At 43.3% G+C, this 23,774-nt stretch overlaps 1 protein-coding gene across 4 annotated transcripts in view; it reads right to left on the bottom strand.

Annotated features, from left to right (window-relative positions):
• Nucleotides 1-5,765: 5,765 nt before the first annotated feature.
• The window catches only part of MRPS27 (mitochondrial ribosomal protein S27), a 105,340-nt gene continuing 87,331 nt past the window's right edge, over nucleotides 5,766-23,774 (bottom strand). For all 4 annotated transcript variants that reach the window (XM_027604569.2, XM_035727544.1, XM_027604570.2 and 1 more), the window contains 6 exons: nucleotides 21,909-21,987; nucleotides 17,564-17,679; nucleotides 13,697-13,799; nucleotides 11,466-11,608; nucleotides 9,388-9,558; nucleotides 5,766-6,962 (listed from right to left, as the gene is read on the bottom strand). In XM_027604569.2, the coding sequence (XP_027460370.2) occupies nucleotides 6,723-6,962; nucleotides 9,388-9,558; nucleotides 11,466-11,608; nucleotides 13,697-13,799; nucleotides 17,564-17,679; nucleotides 21,909-21,987 (852 nt within the window). In that variant the 3' untranslated portion in view covers nucleotides 5,766-6,722. The remainder of the gene's footprint in view (nucleotides 6,963-9,387; nucleotides 9,559-11,465; nucleotides 11,609-13,696; nucleotides 13,800-17,563; nucleotides 17,680-21,908; nucleotides 21,988-23,774) is intronic.

A 23,774-nucleotide genomic window follows, 5' to 3' on the forward strand; every position in this document is an offset into this window, starting at 1 on the left:
CATGTATGTGCTGTGCTGTCCTTTGTCTTGTGTGCTGAGTTGGGCTCATCAGGAGTTGGGATTTGCCACCCACAGTGGGGGGACACATTTCACCCACGAGGGCTGATTGTGTTCTTTTCAGTGGCTCCCTGGCTTTTGGCAAACTGCAGAGGGCCTTGTACTATTTTGGTAACTGCTACATTGTTATCTTTTCTTGCCCACCCCCGGAGTGTGTTGGGGTCTAAGGACAGAAACTGGGAGGTGAAGGAAACAGATAATTGCCATTATTGCTTAAAAAGAATACACAGACCGGGCGCCTGGGAGGCTCAGTTGGTTAAGCGACTGCCTTCGGCTCGGGTCATGATCCTGGAGTCCTGGAATCGAATCCCGCGTCGGGCTCCCTGCTCGGCGAGGAGCCTGCTTCTCCCTCTAACCCTCTCCCCTCTCATGTACTCTCTCTCTCTCATTCTCACTCTCTCAAATAAATAAATCTTAAAAAAAAAAAAAAAGAATACATAGACCAATGCAGATGGAAGATATTGGGAGGGTTTCTTATGTAAAGCAAAACACAGGTTTTAATCCTAGTTCTGCCACAGACGGCTGGCTGCCTGACCTCAGTCACTTTATCCATCCGAGGTTTCTTTACTTCCCTGTAAAATGAGAGGATTTGACAAGATGGTCAGACTGGGTGATCCCTCCCAAGACTGACTTTCTGGGGCTCTACAAAGCCATCATGTTCAGGAATTACATCTAATACCATATCTGCCTCTTGGTTTCTTGCTCAGTTACAGAATAAGCTTATATAACTATGGCTTTGACTGACACCCAAGAACTAAAAGCTGTTTTAGGGAAAGTGATTATAAATAACAGAGTATCTGAAAAAAGAAGGAATTTCTTCGTCATTCGAATGATTCTTGTACCTTCATGCTATACCCGGCAGTGAGTAATACTGTGGGGACTTATAAAGGCGAACAAAACATAAAGTGCTGCCCTAAACTGACTGGGGTGACAGGGGCTCCCAAAGTTCAAGGGTGAGCTTTGGTGACCTAGGAAAAGCACCAGAAGTGATGTCTAAGCTGAGACCTGCTGTGTGTGTGTGTGTGTGTGTGTGTGTGTGTGTGTGTGTGTGTGTGTGTGTGTGTGTGTGTGTGTGTGTGTGTGTGTGTGTGTGACAGACGCAAACTCCAGGCAGATGCAACAGCTCACACCAACAGAGCAGAAGCAGTTATGTTGGGGGGGCCCACTCAGCTCAGAATGGCGAGTGTGCAGTGGGAGGCACTGGCACCTCGATTCCTTCCACATGGTCACACTATGCTCACAGAGGGCTCAACAGAGACTTCCAGGACCTGGCCCTGTCTTCAGAGATGATCCTTTGGCCTCAACAGGTGACTGCAGTATGTCCTGAGTCATAAGGATGTCTCTTTGTTACATACACTCCTTTTATCTTATATTGTGCCTCCAAGACCCTGGGGATTCACGAACTGGTCTTGTTAGAAGTTGCTGTTTGGCAGAAGGGATTTGGAAATGCCTCCAGAGATGAAAGGGTTTAGCATGTGAGAACTCAGGGTGGGAAATCATCACCAAGAGATTTTAATTACATCTATCACGCTAAAGTAAGTTATCTTCTATTCCACTGCCAAACTACTCGGTTCCAGGATGTCTTTCTGGCCGGAACCGAGGGTGCGGGCCCATCTGCGTTAGACCGGGAACTGCCCAGGCTTTGGCTCTGCAAGTCCTATGTCTCAGGAGGTCATCGGTCCCAGGGAAGCCCTGCCAGGTGTTCACCCGACCCAAACCTCCCCACGTGTTTCTATCCCACCCCCTGCAGACCCAGGCACAGCAGAGATGGGGAGGGAGTTAATACCCTTCCACGTGGTCCTTTTCTAGACACTGGACGTGGCGTTCTTCGGTTTCTTTTTTCCTGTCTTCCAGGTAAATCACCAAAGGTCTGCTAAGGTACGGACTCCACCTTCTCTCTCTTTATACTTGTATTGCTCATTCTAAATGTTTCTGTGTCCCTACAATGATCTCTCGACAAACTCCTCACTCGTGAATTCTTGGGTTCTTGCATAATCCCAGATCACCATTTCCTCTTTGATTTTATACTGTGCATCTTGAAAATTCACTGGAGTCATGTATGCACATTGACTCTTGGTCACACCCAGTTCCTTGAAAATGAGCAGTTCTTCTGGGTAATTCTGGTGGTGCTCCTGGCCATGTTTTCACAGATGATGGAGCATGATGATAAGGACTGCTTCATGCGGTGATCACGGCATAAAAAATAGGCACAGCTCCATTTCATGGCTCAGACTCCCCACTCAAACCAAAACTGCATGTTACTGTAATGCAGTCTCATGGATTTGAGCTGATGACTTTTACAACTATCTCCAGTCCGTACCTCCTCTGATCTCCAAATTCAGATCCTGCTGTCTATTAAGAGCCCCATTTGGATGGTTAATAAGGATCTGTAAAATAACTCCAATGAAATTTAACATGCCCCCAAACAAATCCTTGATTTCCCCAAACTACTTCTTCCCCTAGGCTTTTCTACCTCAGTAAATGGCAAACTCATTACTCCAGTTGCTCAGGTAAAAAATCTTGGCCCATCAGCAAGTCTGCTGGCTCTTCTTTCCAAATACATCTCGTCCAACCCCTTCTCCTCACATTTACTGTGACTGTCTAAGCCCATCGTTCTTCTCCTGGATTACGGCGGTAGCCTCCTAACTGATATTCCCGTGTCCAATCTCTGCCCTCCATGTTTGTTCACCACACAGCAGCTAGACCAGCAAACCCTCTGAAATTGTTACGTCAGAGCACGCCATCAGAACCTTCAGATGGGCTCTCATCTCAGAGTGAAGGCCAGTACCCTTACTAACGGGCCTGGGAGTCTTATACCATCTTATACCCTCCTGCACCCCTCATCTCCTGCTATTCTCCACCTTATACTTTCTGCTACAGCCACACTGGCCTCCTGGCTAGTCCTCTGGCACTCTAGGCAGGCTTCCATCTGCTCCCTTGGTGCTGGTTCCTCTGTCTGCCACACTTTTCCACAGGTAACGCCATGATTCTCACCCTCACCCTCACCCTCGTGGGTCTTCAGTCAAAAGTTATTTTTCCAGGAAGGCCTTCCCTAACCAACCTAGTTGAAGCTGCAACCTCCAGCCCCTACGCAGCATTCTCTTTTTCTCTTCCTTGCTTTCTCTACCACTTATCACCATATGACTTACTATGTACTCGTGAATTAACTGTCTCCCTCCACAGAATGTAAATGCCATGAGGGAAGGGATCTTGGTCTATTTTGCTCCTTGCTATGTCCTCAGTGATTATTTGAACAGTGCCTGACACACAACAGATGTCCAATAAATATCGGTTGAATGAATGACTGTACTTGGTCTCAGGCTGGCCTGGGGGTTATATGGTGCAGCTGCTGGGAAGTGGGTTTGGAATTGGACAAACTTGGGTTCAAGCACTATGAACCCACTTATTAGTCGTCTGGCCCTGGGCAAGTCACGTAAGCCTCAAGTTTTCTCCTCTGCGAAATGAAGGTAATAATCCCTGCCCTGCAGGGCTGTTCTAAGTAGGTGGAATTAAATCAGGTAGAAATGGGCATTCACAAAGAGGAGTTGTTAAATATAGTTTTTGCAATCAAGATGGGTCCAATGATGAGCCAGGGCCCGGGAAACACTGATATCCAACAGTGGCCCAGCATACTGTCACTGGAGGAAGCTTTTAACGGGCACTGGTTTTATTCCACATACTATTTTAGCATATCAACCTGGGGGTGGTGGTTTAAGGATTAAAATTTTGAACTCTGCTGAGATGAAGTATTGTAGAAACCAAAAAAGCAAGTGAAATTCTACCACTGAGTACATGAGAATATAATGCACCTCTTAGAAACCCTTTATAAATCTTCCCTACATTCCTTGATCTAGCATTTAAAGCCCACAATGGAATTAATTTTCAGATACTTCTTGTAAGAATAAACTTTGTTTTCTGAACATGTCCAGCTCACATCTGGAATCCCTAACATTCATACATAATAAACTCAGAGCCTCAGTGTAACTGTTTTAAACAAAGATCCCAGGGGTAACTGCCACAATCTCAGGGGCACAGCCACCACCTTCTCTGGACTTCCTTGTATACCATATGGGTAGGAGCATCCTCACGGCAGCATGCAATGTCAGCAACAAAGCCAACTCAATGGGGAAAGGAAAGGTTATTTTCAAGCTAAGAAGCTGTTATTTAGAATAAAAGGCAATTTCCCTAACATAATGATGTTGAAAAGCACTCTTCTTACCTCATTTTCTAAGAGAAGATTTAAAAAATTTATCATTGTCAGAGTTTGAAAAGTTCAGGTCTGAAGATTATTAATAACCATTTAATGAAAATACAACCATACCACATTTTCTGCTTTTCATTCTCTACAGCCAAAGCCCTCTGAGCCCATTTCAAACTTCATCCCTTCCTCACCATGTACTCCCAGCGAGGTTAACTGGGTGCAATGGTGTAGAGTCCCGCTGACTCACAGGAGCTCACATCATAGCAGCTTCATTTTGGAACTTAGGACTCCTGGTCCCAGTTACTTATCGCCCAACAGCAAAATCATATAAATCATCATTTACTCTTTTCCATAATGGACTCTGTTTAGGAAGAATAACAGCCTACCCTATATTACTGCATATTTTATACTTTCACTTAGATAAAAAGCAACTATTATTTTATCAAATAGTTAAATATTAAAATTATTAAATGTTAATTATTTTCCTAGCCTGAGAAATGTCATTTGCACAAACATTATTCTTGAGTCTCATCTACATCAGTGCAAAAATGCCTGTGGATGCCCTGCTTACATATCCTCAGCCAAGGTTTCTGACCTTGGCACTACTGACATTTTGGACCAGGTACTTCTTTGTCATGGGGCTGCCCTGTGCACTACGAGATGTTTAGCAGCATTTCTGGCCTCTACTCATGAGATGCTAATTCATTCATAGTGAAAAAATGACTTTAATAAACTAATTTTCAGGGCCTGTGAGTACATGGAAAATCTACAACAAAAATCCCACACACATATCTGATATCCACAGCCAGACAGAAGGTGTGAAAACACGAAGCAAAGTTTTGTGCCAAGGCAACACGGCCCCAAGAGGAGGAGAGTCAGGTATTGGGCTGTTGCTCAGTGGGAGTTTCCATGCTCCCCACTCTGGTAAAAACTGGAAATCACGTGCGACAGGGACAGATGGGGAGGAAATAGAAAGCCAAATTATGAGCTGCAGTATTAACAGATGCTTCGTGCCATGATGGTCAGTAATTTACGGAGGAGAAGGGGCCTTCTGATTCATCTTGAACCTTCTTCTTGATATAATAAGGGAGTGGCTGAAAAAGCCCTGCCCCTGATAAAGCAAAATATCACAACCGACTTTTGGTCTTGACCTTCTACCTAAGTAAGACTCCGCTTTGCTCAGCCACGAGGCCCTGCGCTGGATGTGGACTGCAGGTATGGCTGGTGGTCAGCACGCCGGGTGAGGAGCGGGGCTGGCCTCACCTCAGCCACTTAGTTTGCTTCCTCATTCAAGAATGGGGTTACTCCTACCCCCTCACAGGGCCGCTTGAGTGTTGGCACACAGTTCGTCCTCAATACATGTTAATGGTTGTGGTGGTGGTTATAAATGCCGAAGTCCGATAGAGAAGGAAGGTTAAAAAGATGCTGCTCAAAATCAGACTAACCGTATTGATGGTGTGACTTCCTCTCTTCCTCCCTTCCCTAAAAGACAAAGAATACACCAAAAGAATCCCAGAACATTTATTTCCGCAGGTTCCTGATAAAAGAGCACAACCTTGAATAACAGTTTACCACTGAACGTAACGGCAAAATTACATAGCAAGTAGGAGCTGCCCCTGGACCCTTCCACAGAGAGGCTTCCGGAAGGAATTTCCACCCCGACGGCTGCACAATCACGCGTGTCTCCCATGCACTGCCTTGTTCTCTCCTACTTCTCCAACTGAAATGTGTTGACAAGCTGTACGTGTGGACACAAAAGGCTCACTTTACCTTGAGGAAGGAGCTGAGAATGCTTTGGAAAGAAGTTACCCCAACATGATGGAGAAGCCAAGCCGTGGCTTCAGAGCTAGAGCTAGCTTTCTCCTCAGAAGCCCTTCCATTCTAAAAATGTCACCGTGGGTGCCTGAAATTTGAAAGCCAGTGGGTTCATGGTGCTGTGTTCACTCCTGTCCTCAATTTTTCCCAAGTTCAGGTCTGCAGGGAAGAGACACGGGGGAAGGAGAAGCTGAGACGTGTGGGCATCCCACACCCAGCTCAGGCTGGGAGGACACTGCTCGGGGTACGCAGTTTGCCACTGGGGAGACAGAGACCATTCAAAAGCCTGTGCTCTCGACACCAGGCTGTTCAACCACGGCCTCTCCCTCCACCACCGCTACGGATTAGGAATTTTCAATGTTCAACACTGATCCCTGACCCCAGAAACCCCACCATAAGCCTCGAGAGCACCTGATTTAAGGTGCTTAGCTGGGGCTTCAGTCTGACCACTTGCCACTCACGGTTCTGCAGCCCTTCTCGGCATGTGATGGGAAGTCACAGTGCCTCACTACATCGACCACTGGGGCTCTGGTCCTGCAGACAGCCTGCTTTAGGCAAAGGGAGGGGGCTGAGGCTGCCCCCACAGTCGCTGTGAGTCCCAGGCGGGGCCGGGCAAGCTTGTGGTGGGGGCTGGGGTGCTGTGGGCCTGCTAGGCAGACGCCTTTGCTGCTCTCTGGGCCTCGTGCTCCTGCTTTGCCCTCTCCCTCTGCTCCCGTTCCCTCTGAATCAAGTGCGCCTGCTCCAGGTGCCAGTGCTGCAGCTTCTGCTCGTAGGCTGCCATGTCCTGGGCTTCGCAGGCGGGGAGCTGTTCCTGCAGAAGCTGGGCCATCAGAGTCAGAAGGCTTTCTGACTCAACTCTGCCCAGGGCCTCAAGCTTGGAGTGCAAGTCCTGTTGGAAACCAAGGAAAAACAGGAGATGGGGGGTGGGGAGGAGGGTGCAGATGGGAGAAGACAAAGAGGAAAGGAGATTAACTCACTTGCAAAACCTCCACACATTCTGCTTGCAGGAAAAGGCACTTTATTGGGAACCTGTCATACTGCCTTTCATCTAGACACTGTGAGCGTCTGCCCCCCTTTTTTTTCAGTCCAGCAATTTTGCTAAGATGCACCACACGTGACTTCTCTCCCTTCACTCACGAACAGTAAATGGAACTCCATATGCTGAGATTTCCTATGTACTTTCTTGTTTTAATCCACAAAGACAGCACAAGTCTAACAAACCTACATTTCTGCTCTGACCTGCACCAAAGCAAGCAGCAAACTCCCAGAGCCAGGCACTCTAAGACGCACACAAAATGGCAGAAGCACCTGATAAACGGGAGCAAGCCCGTCCACATCCTTTCCTTCAGAATGACTGAGATAAATGTTTGCCTAACCAGGGTTTCTTTCAACAGATGGAAATCATTTCAAGAACTTTCTACTAATGGCATGCTAAACAGCTCCCATGAGTGCTCACACTATTATAAGCTTCCACCTGCTGAGCTCCACTGCAGGTCCGCCTTTGCAAACCGACTGCTTACGGCTCCATCTGAAATGGCATCTTGGTTTGGGCGGTATCGTATTCCTGGAGAAGTCAAGTACTAAAAACACTAATCTCCTTAAGTGCTTCAAGATGTAGATCATCAAGAGCGAGCCACTTACGGCCCCAGCGGTAGCTTATGCCACACATCCCCATGTCCCAAAAACAAATGCAATTCACTGGCATAGGTGATGAGGCCTGTTCCAATGGCGGGGGTGGAAGGTGGGCAGGATCCATGTGTCGAGGAGTGGCTAGAGGCCTCGTGTGAGGGGTCAGTCCTGTAAAAATGGACCCCAACCAAATTACCTGAGACTAATAAAAATCAGGCCACAGGAAGAAAAAGAAATGTACAAGGAAAATTATTTCTGATATCACTTTGTGGGTTGGGGCCAAGGAGACAGCTTGGGACACCAGGGTAAGGACTCGAATCTGAGTCAGCAAACCTTTGTTCAAATCCCCAAACAGTCACTTACGGGCCAGTTACTCTCAGCCTGTTGTCATGTAACATAGGAAAAGCAGCATCCACCGTGCAGAGCCACAGTGAAGATGAATGAAATGCACTGATGCCTAATACGCAGCCAGCAGCCAATAAATAGGTCTCTTTTTTTCAATTTTCAAAAAAAAATGCATGTGTAGAAGAATGAGGACTGAGCATTTAATGCAGCACAGATTTCTATTCTCTGAGATTAAACACATAAGAAACAAGAGGAAGAAGTAGTCATTTTTAGGAGTGTTATAGCAGCATTTTTGTTTGTTTGTTTTTCAGCCTTTCCTAATCTGCAAAGTTAAGAGGAACAGGTAGGAATGTAAGTTCTTAACTTAGCTGCCAATTCTCTGTGTACCTAATATCCATCAACCTTTCTTTCTCAGTTTTCAAATTCTAAACGAGGGAACTTGAAGAATCACTTTTCAGAATTAGCGGGAGGAACAGCAGCTGCAAGTACAGAGGAGTCCTTATAACACGGGGACAGAGGTATTCCACAGCTGGTTCCATAGCATTACTGAACAGAGCTACATGTCATCATCAGGCAAAACCACACCTCTCTGCCCCAAAATGACACACTAGGTCAGCTGGCATGGATAGGAAGGTTTCCTGCTTTATACAAAGAATTCTTTAGGCAGCACACTTTTCTCTTTGCACTACATGGACAAGAAACAAAGCAAAGAGGCTGAGGGGTTAACCTGCAACACAACTCTTCTTCCCGGATGTGGATCACAGAATATTTTAGGCCATGCGGCTGTAAAGCTACCAAAGGCAGCTTGAGTGCTCGGGACTGTTTGGAAAAGAAACTTGTTTACATCTTCCATGTAGTCCAAAAACGTATTCGGAGGGCCGGAGTGCACAACACAAAGCCGAGCAACAGAAGATGCCTGCAGCTTATCTCCATCATACTCAAATGTGGCTTTCTAATTTCCACTTGAGGTTCTGGGTTATCAAGCACATGAGTGCAATATGAGAAATGACCAGACCCTTTCCACCTGGGGTTGGAGTCAGGCGACCGTTCTGAGGCAGCAAGCTAGTACCCACCCATCAGACACATCAGGGATGAGTGCGTGTAATGACACGCTGCCCCAGTGAACAAAACTGGGACCGATTAGCTCACGCACAAAAAGGAGCATAAAAATTCATTTGTTTCCTTTAAGACCGCTTCCTGTTTGAAGCCTCATTTGTGATGTCAGTTTTTCATGCCTCTGTGTGTGACAGTGATGCACAAAAGGCCTGCCTGTCTGTCACCACAGCTGAGAAGGATGTTTAATGCCTGGCGGACAGGGACTCTATTCTGCTACGACGCACCTTAAATCGTTCCAGGTACTGGGGAAGCTTGGACTGTTCCGTCTCCTCCACGTCCAGCTGTTCCAGCAGCTCTTCTGAGCCCCGGCTGGCTTGCCCTTCCTGGGGTTGCTCCTCCGAAGCCCCGGGGGCCGGAGCAGTCAGCGCCTTCAGCGTGCTGTCCAGCACAGCCAGCTGTAGAGCAGAGAGAGGTAGGGACTAACCATCCTGTGGCCCTGAAAACACACCATGCAGAGGCTGGGCCAGGGAAAGGAAGGAACAGCTGGGATCTGCACACTCGGGAACTCTCTCTTATAAAATCACCAGAGAGAGACGTGGTTATCTGATTTTACGTCAGAAATTCCCCATCGTACGGCAGGGACGACCTAGCACAAAACACACGGGACAAATACGCAAACTCAGAATTATCTGTGTACGGATCAGCACCGCGGCGTCTGATTTCACCTTTAGTCAACCAGGGAGGGATCCAAAAATCATGTTCAATGGGGACTCAAAGTATTCCTTCTTCCGTGTCGTCTTCCTCAACCGGTTTGGAATTGGGAGAAGGAGAGAAAAACCACCGCACAGCACAACCAACAGAGGGCCATTCTGAATGCGTGGGAGAGCCTTAGAAAAGCCTAGCCTTTATTCATCTATAAATTAGGGAGCCGCACAACCCACATAAGCTGCTGACAGAGACTCGACAGGCAGACGTGAAATGTACTGTAATAAGGTGATTTCTGTGACTTGCAAAGTAAGTAAATTGTAAAACAGAGGGTTTCTTTTGGTTTTGGCCTCTGTCGTGCACCACATTCACTTTGGGGCACGCCTTCCCCTGACCCCCTGAGGGCCTAATCATCAGAGATTCTACAACCTCAAGGCCAGCACTAGCACCTCCTTGCATACCAATTAATTCTGACCACACCGCCTTAGAACAAAATTCCAGAAAATACTAAGGCCCTTTAATGCCATTAATACCTTATACCCAGACCCAAAATATATTCCGTTCTTGCTGACATCTGAATCACTTTCCTGTTAAGACAGAGAATGCAAATCTGGCTCAGATTGGAAGGAATATTTCCCTGGCAAAGGATTTACATATAATGTGTTTTTGATCACTAGCACTGACTATAGCAGGGTTAAATATGAATATAGGTTTAGGAATGTGTATGTTCTGTTATCAATGTCTGCCAAAGAACATGATGATTCACTAGACATCAGTATCTGGTCAGTATAAGCACCAGACATGCACATCTCATGACTAAAATGAAGCCAAGGACTGAGTCCTAGTGATTGGGGTCAAGGCAAAACCAAGAATGAGCTCAAAGTTAACTTTTACATCCTGGTACTGCAACAACCAACGTCCATCTAGGCCTCCCTCTTATGACATAAGCTGCTTGGATAGGGGTGGATACTGGCTGCCTGTAAGGCTAAGGCTTTCATGTGGCTCTAAGATGCTACATTTCCTGTAGCCTGAGCTAAGTCTAGCAGCTTCATAGTGTCAAGAGTCCTAGGTGACTGAGAGATGCACCTGGGGCTGGAGGGAAGACAGCTGCCTAGTCCAGGCAAAATGAACCCCTCAGAACTCTGAAAGAAACATCTGATCCACATTTCTCCAGCACTGAGCATTCACCACAGAACAGTAAATGGAGGCAAAACAAGACTGTGCCATCTCCAGTCCCCAGATTCCTTTCTTGAAGGCTTCTATGGGTGAATATAATTGCCATGTACTCTCCCAGGACTACAAGGGCACAGAAATGCCAAAAATTCAAAATGAAATATTAACTTTTGAGCTCCCACTGAGATTTTACTGGGGGAGTGGGCAGTATTTTATTGAACTCAGTTTCAATTTCAGGGGAGAGGGACAGTTTTCCTCCCAGACAGTGAGCTATAGAATCAACGTTCATCTTATTCTCTAATACTTTTTGTCAGTAACACGGAGAATGTGTGTGGATTTTCATTCCTTTTCAACTGGGTGAGTACACGATTCTACAGAAGTAGGAGAGTAGGGGGAGGGGAAGACAATGCAAACAAATTCACAGGCTGGCTCACAAGGAACAGGAGATGGTTAAAGCACACGGACTTAGGGCCGAGGGACGTACCGCTTCTGCACACAGCTTCCCATTGTCCGGGGATGAGGCCACCTTCTCCATCACTTGAAGGGCTCGGTCAAGGTAGCCGGGTTGCCACAGCAGAGGCATATTATGGTACACAGCCCGCAGCCCTCGCTGCAGCTCCACCTTCCCTATGGCCAAAAAGAACAATGAAGAAGCTTCAGCTGTGGCTTCCCACTGTAGTGGAGAAGGAGGACTTGAAAGCACAAGTCAATTATGAACCTGGAAAATCATTTCAAATCTGTATCAAGAGCCTCATCCTGTCCAGCAACCTGGTGCCATTTCAGATGGATGATGAAGAATGTGGTGAAATTCACTGAATCTGTTTTTTAATACAAAGTTGTACGAATATGCTTTTCTTTTTCATTTGGGCTGGTGGAAATTATCAGGAGGATATATGAATCATAGGGCTGAGGGAAATTTAGAGAGGTTGATGTATCTGTCTCTTTAAGTGGAACTACCCTTATAAAATGAGTCAAACAACTGAAATACTATTTTTGTTTCAAGAACAAAATCTTCCTCAGAAAAAGAAATCCCACAATTCTCCTACAGTGGAAATCTTGTCAACATATGACAACTTTCCCTAGCCAGCAAATGTTTGACATTTTTCAAAATGCTCCAAAACACCCCATTGACTGTCCTTATGAAAAAAAAATCTCATTTTATTCTTCTTTCCTTTATTTGAGCTTCATCAGCACTTAAATCCTAAAAGTCTTCATCATCCTCTTCAGATCTTCGGACATGAATGTTTTTCTTCGTACCTCAAACCACCACAACTGGAGCTCAAGATGTGGACACTAGACAGCAGGGTCCTCGGGTGGGCAAGGGGCTGTCTCCATGTTCCTATGGAACAGAAGCCCTCTCTGCACTAACGGCCAAAGTCACCTTGAGCTGCCAGGTTTTCAAGCTGCCTTCACTTATCTTTCCTGGGAAGGATTTGGGAAGGCTGTAGTAGGACATAAATAGACAAAGCTTATCAGGTGACAGCTAATTTTAGACTTTTAAGACGTCTGGGGCTAGACTGCAGTCACATTCGGGGAAGCTGCTTCCCCTGGGGTTGAGTGAGGCTGCACAGCACACGACACAGCGGGAGCAAAGAGCTTTTGATCTGATGGCTGCCTGTCCCAAAGCACCAGGGCCTCTGCGCAAAACCGCAGTAACAACAACGCACATTTTCTTAGCCCTGACAACTCCCTCAACAACTCATGCAGCCTGATAGTCTGGAATGCTCACCTGAAGGCAAAGGCAAAACACGTAAGCCAATAGCAAGAAAGTAGATGGCATATCAAGAGAAAGCGATTTTTAAAAGGAGTGGTCAATTCTTTTGCTAGTCTGAAAGCCAGCTGATGAACTCTGAAATTCCGCTCCATCAGGCTCTATCAGAATCAGCATCTAAGAAGGCCACACCACATTTTTTTGGTGAAGATCATCAAAATTTGATGATTTTCATAAAACGAAGGTAAGTCAAAGCAGTGTATGGTCAAGAGAAGGTGCCTTCTGAAATGTCTGCCTACTTGAGAGAATGGAAGAATAGTGAAATAATAATGTATTTAATAGATCTCTGTAAATCAGGACACATTTTATGCATACTTAGGTTGGATGCTATTTGCCCTGATTCCACACAACCCAGGTTCCAAGGCTTCGTCCTCTTGACCTTTCAATGCAACCAGGCATCAAAGTAAAGCAACCATCCCCCAGCATGGAACAGTCACTCATTGTACCAATGAGTCTCTCTGCTTTCCCACAGTGCTACTAGATGTACTCTCTGAGTGTCCCTTTGCTCACCTGAAAACATTACCAAGGATATTAGTTCAACCCTAACTCTTAATTTCTTACCTCCTGGACTTAAGGTCTAAAAGAGACACAAAGATCTTTGTTAGTACTGGGAAAATTTTTACTGGCTGGTTATCCCAGAAGAGGGCCAGAACTTTCCTTTCTTTATCCCTTCCTCACACTGATTACCACTAAATATAATCCAAAGCCACCAGAACTAGTTTTCACCTTGCCAGTGGTAACAGGCTTTAGAACCCTCTTTACTGTCTCTTAAGGTATTATCCCATAACTGTAAGGCTATCAATGTCTATTTTTATGTTTAAAAATGAAAGCTATATTGGAATTTCACTGGTACACTGATATCAAATTAAAAATTTATTACAAAGTAGAAGAATGCAACAGTTCTATCCATGAAGAACAATATTTGTAAGGATCACTTAGCTTACCAAGAAGTGCATAGCCATACAACTGGGAACTTAACCCCACTGAGTTCTTTTGCTTTAGGCCTGGGAGTAATAGGGATGCACCAAAGTTCCTTTCCTCTTCCCACTGCAACAGAATAAAACAGATCATGGTCCAGTTAAGCAAAGAATACTTTATGTAAAATTTGATTTTTAATGATTTTTAATAGGGGAAAAACATATTGTAGCACTGAGGAAAAAAAGCAAAATAACAAAACTATAGGTACATTATAATCCTGATTTTATAAATAAAAGATATTTATGTTTAATGACTAATATAGAAAAGAAATACCCTCTGTTAATGGATTTCTGGAAATTATGAACTTTTTTTTCTTTAAACTTTTCATTGTTTTCCACATTTTTGGCAATGAATAAAGAGTTCCTTTTGCAATCCTTTTGCAATCAGAAAACAAGAATAAATAGCACACTCTGGACCAATACTGCCTTGAGACAATCAATAAAGATCACACATGCTGTCAGCCCAATATTCATTCACATTGCTACGACATGCTGGGCAAGCTTTTGAATTTTAAACAATTCAGCAATGATAAGACTCCTTCTACTTCACAGTGTAAAAATAAATACAACTATTAGGTTGCTTTTAGATAGATTTGCGCCTCTTAAAAATAAATTGGACAATCAGAAACACCTAGTGGTCATTTCTTTCAACCCAGGGTACAAAATTACACTTCAGTAAAATTGGCGCCTTCTGAGAGTTTGGACAAAAGGGGCAAAAAAGGCAAGCATCGCTAAGCCTGCTGCAGAGTAGTAAGAGCAGTGACGGGGGCTCGCGGTAAACGCCGTGCTCAGAGGACGGCCTTGGCAACCCCCCAGACAATGAGAGCTGTGGTCTTCAGGGTGCCGTACGGGTACACATTGGCCGGAGCCCTTGTTTGGACTTGAAAATAAAGAACACAAAGCTCAGGATGCCCTGCATCGGTCTCTGCAGTCAGAGGTCAGGGAGGAAGCAGAGAATGAATGAGGCGTACAAGCTACAATAGTAGCCAGGTGAGGCACCCCAGGTGTTAATGGGCACCCAAGCCTCTTTCCTGGGATTGGCCTTTGTGCGGTAAAGTGTAATTTCTTAAGGGTTTTCTAAACCTTTGAAAAAAGCAAAGATCTTGGGAGAAAAACAAAGCCTCCCCAGGCACTTGTGTAGTACAGATAAGTAAAAGCTGGTAATTGAGGACCAGGGCATTTCACTTTCAAAAGCAAATCGCCCTAAGGTTTGATTTTCCCCCACGTAAACTGCATGAAAAGGGACCCTGTGAATAATAAATAAAGAGCCTTAAACTTTTTTCTTTTTTTAGGGAAAAACAGGACCTATAGTATCAAAATGCAACAGGGCAAAAGCCAAAAGGACAGTACCCTTGCTGCTCTAGGAACTGAGCTGGGGTAGTGATGCTGGCTGGAACAGTGACCCTGCTGACGGGACTTTTAAAAAGCTGGATGAAAACAAACAAATGAATGTCTTACAGATTTTTTTTGATGATTCTCTGAGAATAATACAAACACTGCTGCTTATATGAAAAGCTATTTATGTGTTAACGTAAGAGATCAGATCTCTCCCAAACCTGTAGCTTCTATTGTACGTACTATTAAGGATGAAATCGGGTGCTACTGCACCAGGGTCCGCAAGGTTCTCCCACTTTGTGCTTGTGCCTTTCCTGTTAATACAAAGCAAATCTCATTCTCTCACTTCCCTCTCCCCTCCGCTTCCCTGCTAGAAAATCCAAAGCACTCACCTACACCAGCTGTCTCCTTTTTGCACCTTTAACTCATTCCACTATCCACTCCAATTTCCTTTCCTCCTCCATTATTCCATGGAAACACAGGTTACTAAAATTTAGTGCCTTCAGGCCACTAAATTCAATGAACTTTTTAAAAGTCCTCACCTTACCTACCCTCTCAGAAGCATTCTAAACTGTAAACCATTCTCCTTCTGTGTTTTTTGGGACCTAAAACGTTCCTGACTTCCCTTTTTGCTCTGTGGCTCATCTGCAGAAATTTACACCTACATGTATAAACTGTATCTCCAGTCCAGATTTTTCCAGGAAGATCCAATTTCTCTCATGAAATCTCTTGGTTGTCTAAAAGGCATCTCAAAATGCAACATGTTCATAGCCAAATTAATGATTTTCCTCATAAAATCCAGTCTTTTTCCAAAGTTCCACGTGCAAACAAATGGCAACCTTTCCATTACACAAGTCAAAAACTGAGGAGGTAAGATTTCACCTATATGTCCCTGCCTCCACATACAGTTCCCCATCATGTTGTCTGCCTCCTAAATATATGTTCACTGGCTACTCCTAACTCCAGACATTCTGGTCCCCACATTACCACTACCTTTTGCTCAGACAACCATGTAGTCTCCCAAGTGCTCTGACCATAAGCCATCATGGCCCCAATCCAATCTCTTACCCACATTACGGCCAGATGCATCTTTTCAAAACACAAACTGAACCATGTTACCCCTTCTGCTTAAAACTTTTCAATGGCTTCTCACTATTTTTACGATGCACAAATACAGCTTAGCATGACCTGCATTCTCCAACCTTACTTCACCACACGCCCTTCCTGCCATTCTCTCGGCTGCACCTACACTGTCTTCCGATCCTCTTCCAGCCCCTTTCTGCTCACCATGTTCTTTCTGCCACAGGGCTTTTGCATGAGTTCCTTTTTAGATTGTTCTTCCTCTCTTCAGCCAGTTAATTCCTATTTGTCTTTCAAATACTAACTCAAGAAATATTTCCTCAAAGAAGCCATTCCTAAGTGTAGAATACAAACAAAAACTCTCTAAAATATATGCTTGTCACATGAGAGGTCTTCGTAGTGCTCATTATAGTTATAGTTTTATATTCATGTATTTGTTTTGTTTTGCTTTGAATGCCTGTATTATTCTTTGGCTGGAAGCAGGGAATGTCTGTTTACTATTGTATAACCAGTACCTGGCAATGTATGGAAGGCAGTCATTGCCCAATATAAATTTAATCAACTAATGAATGTGAGGTATGCCACAGGCTATGACCTTCATCTCAGAAAAGCAAAACAGACCATAAATTCTTTTGAACGTGAGCTGGATTAGATGTCCTTTTCAGTTCCTATGCAAACTAGTATTTTTTGATGTTACATTTGAAGCTGAGGTATTAAAGTTGCGGTAGACTGCAGGCCCGGGCTGCCTGGCTTCCCAAGGTGGCTTTGTCACCTATGAGCCTGGCAGCTATTTTGTAACATCTCTGTGCTCCAGTCTTCTCATCCACATAGAACTGTTAGGATTAAATACATTAATAAATTTAAGACACCAAGAACACAGCCTGGTGTAAAGTAGGTACTATTTAAATACTAGTTATTACTGTTATTACTGTTGTTATTCTTAGAGTAACAGTAAACAATTATTAAAGAGCCTAACCTAAGAGAAGAAACCAAAACTTGGTATTCTGGACTGACCAGAGCAATGTCAGGAAAATACTAATGCCAAATGAACAATCGGCACTGAATGCCTGAGGTCGTGGTCAGTTAGCTGCCTCTCTGCTTCTCTGATATGCAAGTCCAACTGTCACTGACGATCAGTTACCCATTTCTGAATGTCTGAGGGGCATTCAGCCTAGCTCAAGTTTCAAAATGTACGTAAGGACTTTCACTTGAGATTCTTTCAAGTGGAATCCAGGTCCACTCTGTCAGAAACCGGAAACTAAAATGTACAGAAGGAGCACTCATTCCTGGCTGTTCAGGGGCCACAGGGCCGCATGTCAGATTCTGAGGGTAGGGGTCTCCTCCAGCCACCTCCTCCCTGCTGAAGAGGCACTGTGGGCTTCTTGGGCTCTCAGTACCACTGTACCACCTGTCACTTACGCTGCAGTCTGTCTTCTTGGCCAGGCAATGGTATAAAACATGGAGTGACAGAAGCTGGGTGGAAGGTACTTCAAAGGCTTCTTGCATCATGATCTCAAAAACCACGGATAAAGCATCTGGCAAAAAGATCAAAGTAAAAATGAGAGGGAATTAGTTTTAGGTAACATCACCAAATCTGTATTTAACTATAAACTTAAAAAGCAGGGCATGACAGAAAAACAAACAGAATTAAGAAGCAAAAAAATGTGAGCTCTGATCCCAGTTCTTCCATAAACTAGATCTTTCTTAAGACTTTAGCTTCTGTTGTATTTACTATTATGTACTAAGTCAGGTGCTTTTGCATCAATGTTCTCAAGGACATGAAATAATCCATTTAATTTCTCTTAGCTTCTCCCAGTATCATCCTCATGATGCTAAAAAAAATACCATTTGTCCCATCTACTTCAAAAGACTATGGGAGAGGGGTGCCTGGGTGGCCCAGTCAGTTAAGTGTCTGCCTTCGGCTCAGGTCATGATCTCTCAGGGTCCTAGGATCAAGCCCCGCATTGGGATCCCTGCTCAGTGGGGAGTCTGCCTCTCTCTCTCCATCTGCCTCTCCCCCCGGCTCATGCTTGCTCTAATAAATAAATAAAATCTTAAAAAAAAAAAAAGACTATTGGATACTCCATCAAGATAGTACATACAAAAATGCCTCATAAATTGTGAAGCAAATTTAATCCATCAGGTCCATCAGCTGGAAGAGCTAAGGTATACAGAAAGGAGGCAAATATATTTTCCAGGTCACCCTGACAAGCAGAGCAGAAGCTGGATTGACTGCCCCATTATGTGTTCTGGAACCTTCTCCGTGCTGGGGCAAATGAAGACAAATGCTAGAGACGATCCTAAATCCCAGGTATCATTTCGGAGACAGAAAATTGATGACTATAAAAAGCATAATCAGGCTCAGTTTAAAAATACTTGAAAGACTGGAAAGGAAAATGCTCATTCATAAATGATAAACCCCTGAATGTAAAATACAATGTAAGGTATTTGTTGACACATAAATGCTGATCACAGCAGATCAGATCTTGAGCAATTTTTCTTTTCCCTTAAGATTCCACAACATAGATGGAAGCCAAGAAAATCAAGTTCAGACAATTTCTTTTCCTTAATATTTGTTGTTAAATTAGAGAATGTTAATATTGGTTTAAAATATGGTGCCAGCACATAAAACAGGCACAACAAATGTTTTTGACTAACTAAGTCGCTGTGTTAACCAATTTTTGCATATAATCATAATTATGAGTTAGCACTGACTCGCAGCTGTTCCTAACCAGCTGGCTTTGTGCATGTTGTCATGGTTTTAAATGAGCCCATAGGCAAGAACTTCTATATTCTTTTTGCAAATGGGGAAACTTAGACCAGAAAGTCATCTACTATAATCAGTAGCAAATAAGGATCTAGAAGATATTTAAAACAAACAACAACCCTAAACAAACCAGTATTTTAAAAGAACACAATTTAAAGCTAAAAATCCAGTTTAAAAAAAAAAATCTGGTTTTTCAACTGTTCATTGCTGAATCCAAAATTAAACATGAAAAATAAATCAAACTTACTTTATCTTTTACTTATATTCTGCATTTCATTCAGCTTGGGAAGTGAAATCAGATTACCCTGTATAGTTAATTAACTTTTCCTCCAAATTCATTTATGTACTTTGACATTTCCTATCCCATTAACAATAAAAAGTATAACACTTTCTAAATTTTTGCCATAAATGATAATAATCTTCATTAAAACTTTATTTTTAGAAATCCTCAATATTAAATATTTACTCTGCATTTAGGGAAAAAAAAGTCCTGTGACCCTTCCACCATGCCCTTTAAAGAGAGAGGGCAGGGAGAAAACTGCTTCTAGTAATTCTCCCATGATACACTATTAAATCTGATGTTCATGGAGCACAGATTCAGAAACACAGAAAAGCTAATTCCCTTTCACTTGAATTCAGGAAATGTAGGTTTAAAACTGAATAAGAAATAGACAAGAAGGGAAAACTGACATTTCAAAAAATAATATACAGCAAATATTCTTCGGCAGTCAACAACTGCAAGCCTTTTGAGAGGGAAGATAAAGCAGAAATCCAGAGGAGACGAAGGGAAAAGGTGGCCACATCAGGGCAGGAATGCCCAGTCCCTCGCCCAAACACTGAGTGTGGATGCAGGGGGAAAGGCCATTGGTGCGGGTGTGCAGGGATGAGGGGATGGAACCCAATGGCAGGAATCTCAGATGTCATAAATGCGTAAGTGCCCACCAGTCCATATCCATGTTCCTGAGGTAGTAACTACCCTAACATAGCTCCCTCATGGCTCCTCAGTACCAAGGCTGAGGATGAAATGGGGGAAAGGGAAAGCCAGTGTGTGTCTTTACACAGTGGCAAGGCTCCTCTTTCCTTCTTCACTCTCAGCACAGCCACGAGCACAAGCATGCTGTCATAGGATTCCCTAACCCATGGACATTGGCCGGGGTCTACCAGACTCCTCTGTAATTGACCTCCATCTTTCCTTGGACTACCTTATGGTAGTGGAAGTGAGGAAGAGTCACTTCAAATTAACTGCACAGGATCAAGGAATTTTGGGGGTAAAGAGATCTCAGACAGAAGAATGAAACTGAGCCATTTCCTTACACCGCACACAAAAATAGACTCAAAATGGATAAAAGACCTAAATGTGAGACAGGAATCCATCAAAATCCTTGAGGAGAACACAGGCAGCAACCTCTTTGACCTTAACCACAGCAACTTCTTCCTAGAAACATCGCCAAAGGCAAGGGAAGCAAGGGCAAAAATGAACTACTGGGACCTCAACAAGATAAAAAGCTTCTGCACGGGAAACAGTAGAAAAACCAAAGGCAACCGACAGAATGGGAGAAGATACTTGCAAATGACATATCAGATAAAGGACTCGTATCCAAAATCTATAAAGAATTTTTCAAACTCAACACCCAAAGAACAAATAATCCAATCAAGAAACGGGCAGAAGACATGAACAGACATTTTTCCAAAGAAGACATCCAAATGGCCAACAGACACATGAAAAAGTGCTCAACATCAACTGGCATCAGGGAAATAAAAAACTCAATGAGATACCACCTCACACCAGTCAGAACGGCTAAAATTAGTCTTTCAAGTCCCTCCTACACTGTTGGTGGAAATGCAAGCTGGTGCAGCCACTCTGGAAAACAGTAGGGAGGTTCCTCAAAAGGTTGAAAACAGAGCTACCCTACGACCTACCAATTACACTACTGGGTAGTTACCCCAAATATACAAATGTAGTGACCCAAAGGGGCACGTGCACCCCAATGTTTATGGCTGCAATGTCCACAATAGCCAAACTATGGAAAGAGCCTAGATGTCCATCAACAGATGAATGGATAAAGAAGATGTGGTATATATATATATACAATGGACTATTACACAGCCATCAAAAATTTGAAATCTTGCCATTTGCAATGACGTGGGTGGAACTAGAGGGTATTATGCTAAGTGAAATAAGTCAATCGGAGAAAAGACAAGCATCATATGATCTCACTGATATAAGGAATTTGAGAAACAAGAGAGGATCATAAGGGAAGGGAGGGAAAAATGAAACAAGATGAAACCAGAGTGGGAGACAAGCCATAAGAGACTCAATCTCAGGAAACAAACTGAGGTTGCTGGAGTGGGGGGGGTGGTGCTGGGAGGGATGGGGTGGCTTGGTGATGGATATTGGGGAGGGTATGTGCTATGGTGAGCACTGTGAATTGTGTAAGACCTGTACCCCTGAAACAAACAATACATTATATGTTAATTAAAAAAAAAGAGAGAGATCCCAGAGACTACCCATCCACTTATTTTATAGATGAGGAAACAAGAGCCTGGGGAGGTAAAAGGACTTTTCTTCATAGCAAGGGTACTGCTCTTTCCAGGAAATCAACTGATTTTATAGTCTTATATTTCACATAGAATAACAACTGTGATTTAAATTAAACAAAGTTAGCAAACAATACTAAAGAGTCAAGCTAATAATTGCATTACCATAATCTTAACCAGCCATGGAAGCTCAGGCAGGTTTATTGCTTAACTAAATTCACTGTCCTTTGCACAAGGAGGCATGAACAAATAAACTTGAGAAATTAAGAGGAAAAAAAACCTGGATATGATTGTCCTATCTGGCCAAGTGGTATGGTACATCAACCACACACCTATTTCTGACAGAAACAGTGATATAAAGAGATGTCATTACAAAATAAAATAAGGGAAATTGCCCATATTTACTTCCCTTTAGGAGCTGAAGCCCCATTATAAATGGACCCGGGTTTGGTTTCTTACCTTTGTAATTTTCATTCTTTATGAAATAATCCATCAGTAAATTGAATGTAAAGTTATCTGGAAAAATTCCATACTGGACCTGTAATGGTAATGAAAATAAAAGGAAAATAAGAGAAAAATATCCACTTTCACTCAGTTTATAATATATACCCATGCATTATTCATGACAAAACCTGCCACCATTAGCTTTAAGATATTTGCCCATCATTTTACAGCATCTGTGGCAGTGGAAACAGAAGCTGTGACTCATGAGGTTTGGTAATTGGAATTTGGTCAGGGTAAGAAAGTTGCGAGTGGGTGTATGATATAAGACAACTGATATGTGGAAAATAAAGCTCAATTCTAGTATTTTATGAAGGCTAAAAAAAAAAAACACCAAAACAAAACAAAAACAAAAACAATCTCCCACCCCCCACCCTGATACTCCACTGATTCAGCAGTTCTTTTTATAAGGTAAGAATATCAATGCAAAAATGGACTCTCACGAGGAAGTACATATTATCACATTATGCAGCATTTTCTGGTCTTTATTTTGTCTCCAACTTTATTGAGCTATAATTGACAAACAACCATCATGTAAGTTTAAGGTGAACAACATGATGATTTAATACACATAGACACTGTAAAATGATTATGATCGCCACAGTAAGGTTAGTCAACACATCCACCATCTCACATAAGTACCATTTTGTGTGTGTATGTGTGTGGTGGTGGTGGTGGTGAGAACATTTAAGATCTCTGCAACTTCCAAGTATATGATACACTATTGTTAACTATAGTCACCACGCTGTACATTAGACCCTCAGAACTTACTCATCTTTTGACTGAAAGTTTGTACCCTCTGATCACCATCTCCTCATTTCCCCCACCTCCCAGTCCTTGGAATCTACCATTCTACACTGTTTCTATGAGTTTGGCTTTTTTTTTTTTTTTAAAGATTTTATTTGAGAGAGACAGATAGTGAGAGAGAGCACGAGCAGGGAGGAGAGGGAGAAGCAGGTTCCTTGTGAGCAGGAAGCCTGATGTGAGGCTCGATCCCAGGACCTTGAGATCATGACCTGAGCTAAAGGCAGACGCTTAACCAACTGAGCCACCCAGGCGCCCCGAGTTTGGCTTTTTTGATTCCACATATAAGTGAGATCATAGGGTATCTATCTTTCTCTGACTGATTTATGTTACTTTGCATGATGACCTTAAAGTTCATTCATGTTGTCACAAATGGTAAGATCTCCTTCATTTATATGGCTGAATAATATTCCATTGCATACATATACACCACATTTTCTTTATCCATTCATCCGTCAATGGATACTCAGGTTGCTTTCATGGTTGGCTATTATAAATAATGCTGCAGTGAACAGGGGAGTGCAGATATCTTTGAGATTCTATTTTCATTTCCTTTGGATATATACCCAGAAGTGGGATTGCTGGATCATATGGAAGTTCTATTTTTAATTTCTTGAGGAATCTCCATACTCTCTTCCATAGTGGCTGCACCAATGTGCATTTCCACCAACAGTACATAAGGCTTCTCTTTTTGCCACATTCACACCAGCATTTGTTTTTTCTTGACTCTTAGATTGGTTTTTTTAAGGCCTTAGAAATATGCCAACAAAATATTACTGAGTTCCTGGTTCACGAGCAGCTAAGTATTTGAGAATCCAGATTTCCCAAAGTGTGGACCCTTTAGCATCTGCCTCAGAATTCTCTAGGAGTGCTTTTATTTTTTTCAAAGATTATTTATTTATTTATTTGACAGAGAGATAGAGAGCAGAAGTAGGCAGAGTGGCATGCAGAGGGAGAGGGAGAAGCAGGCTCTCTGCCGAGCAGGTAGCCACACGTGAGGCTTGATCCCAGGACCCCAGG

Source organism: Zalophus californianus, chromosome 5 (assembly GCF_009762305.2).
Source record: "Zalophus californianus isolate mZalCal1 chromosome 5, mZalCal1.pri.v2, whole genome shotgun sequence".
NCBI lineage: Eukaryota > Metazoa > Chordata > Mammalia > Carnivora > Otariidae > Zalophus > Zalophus californianus.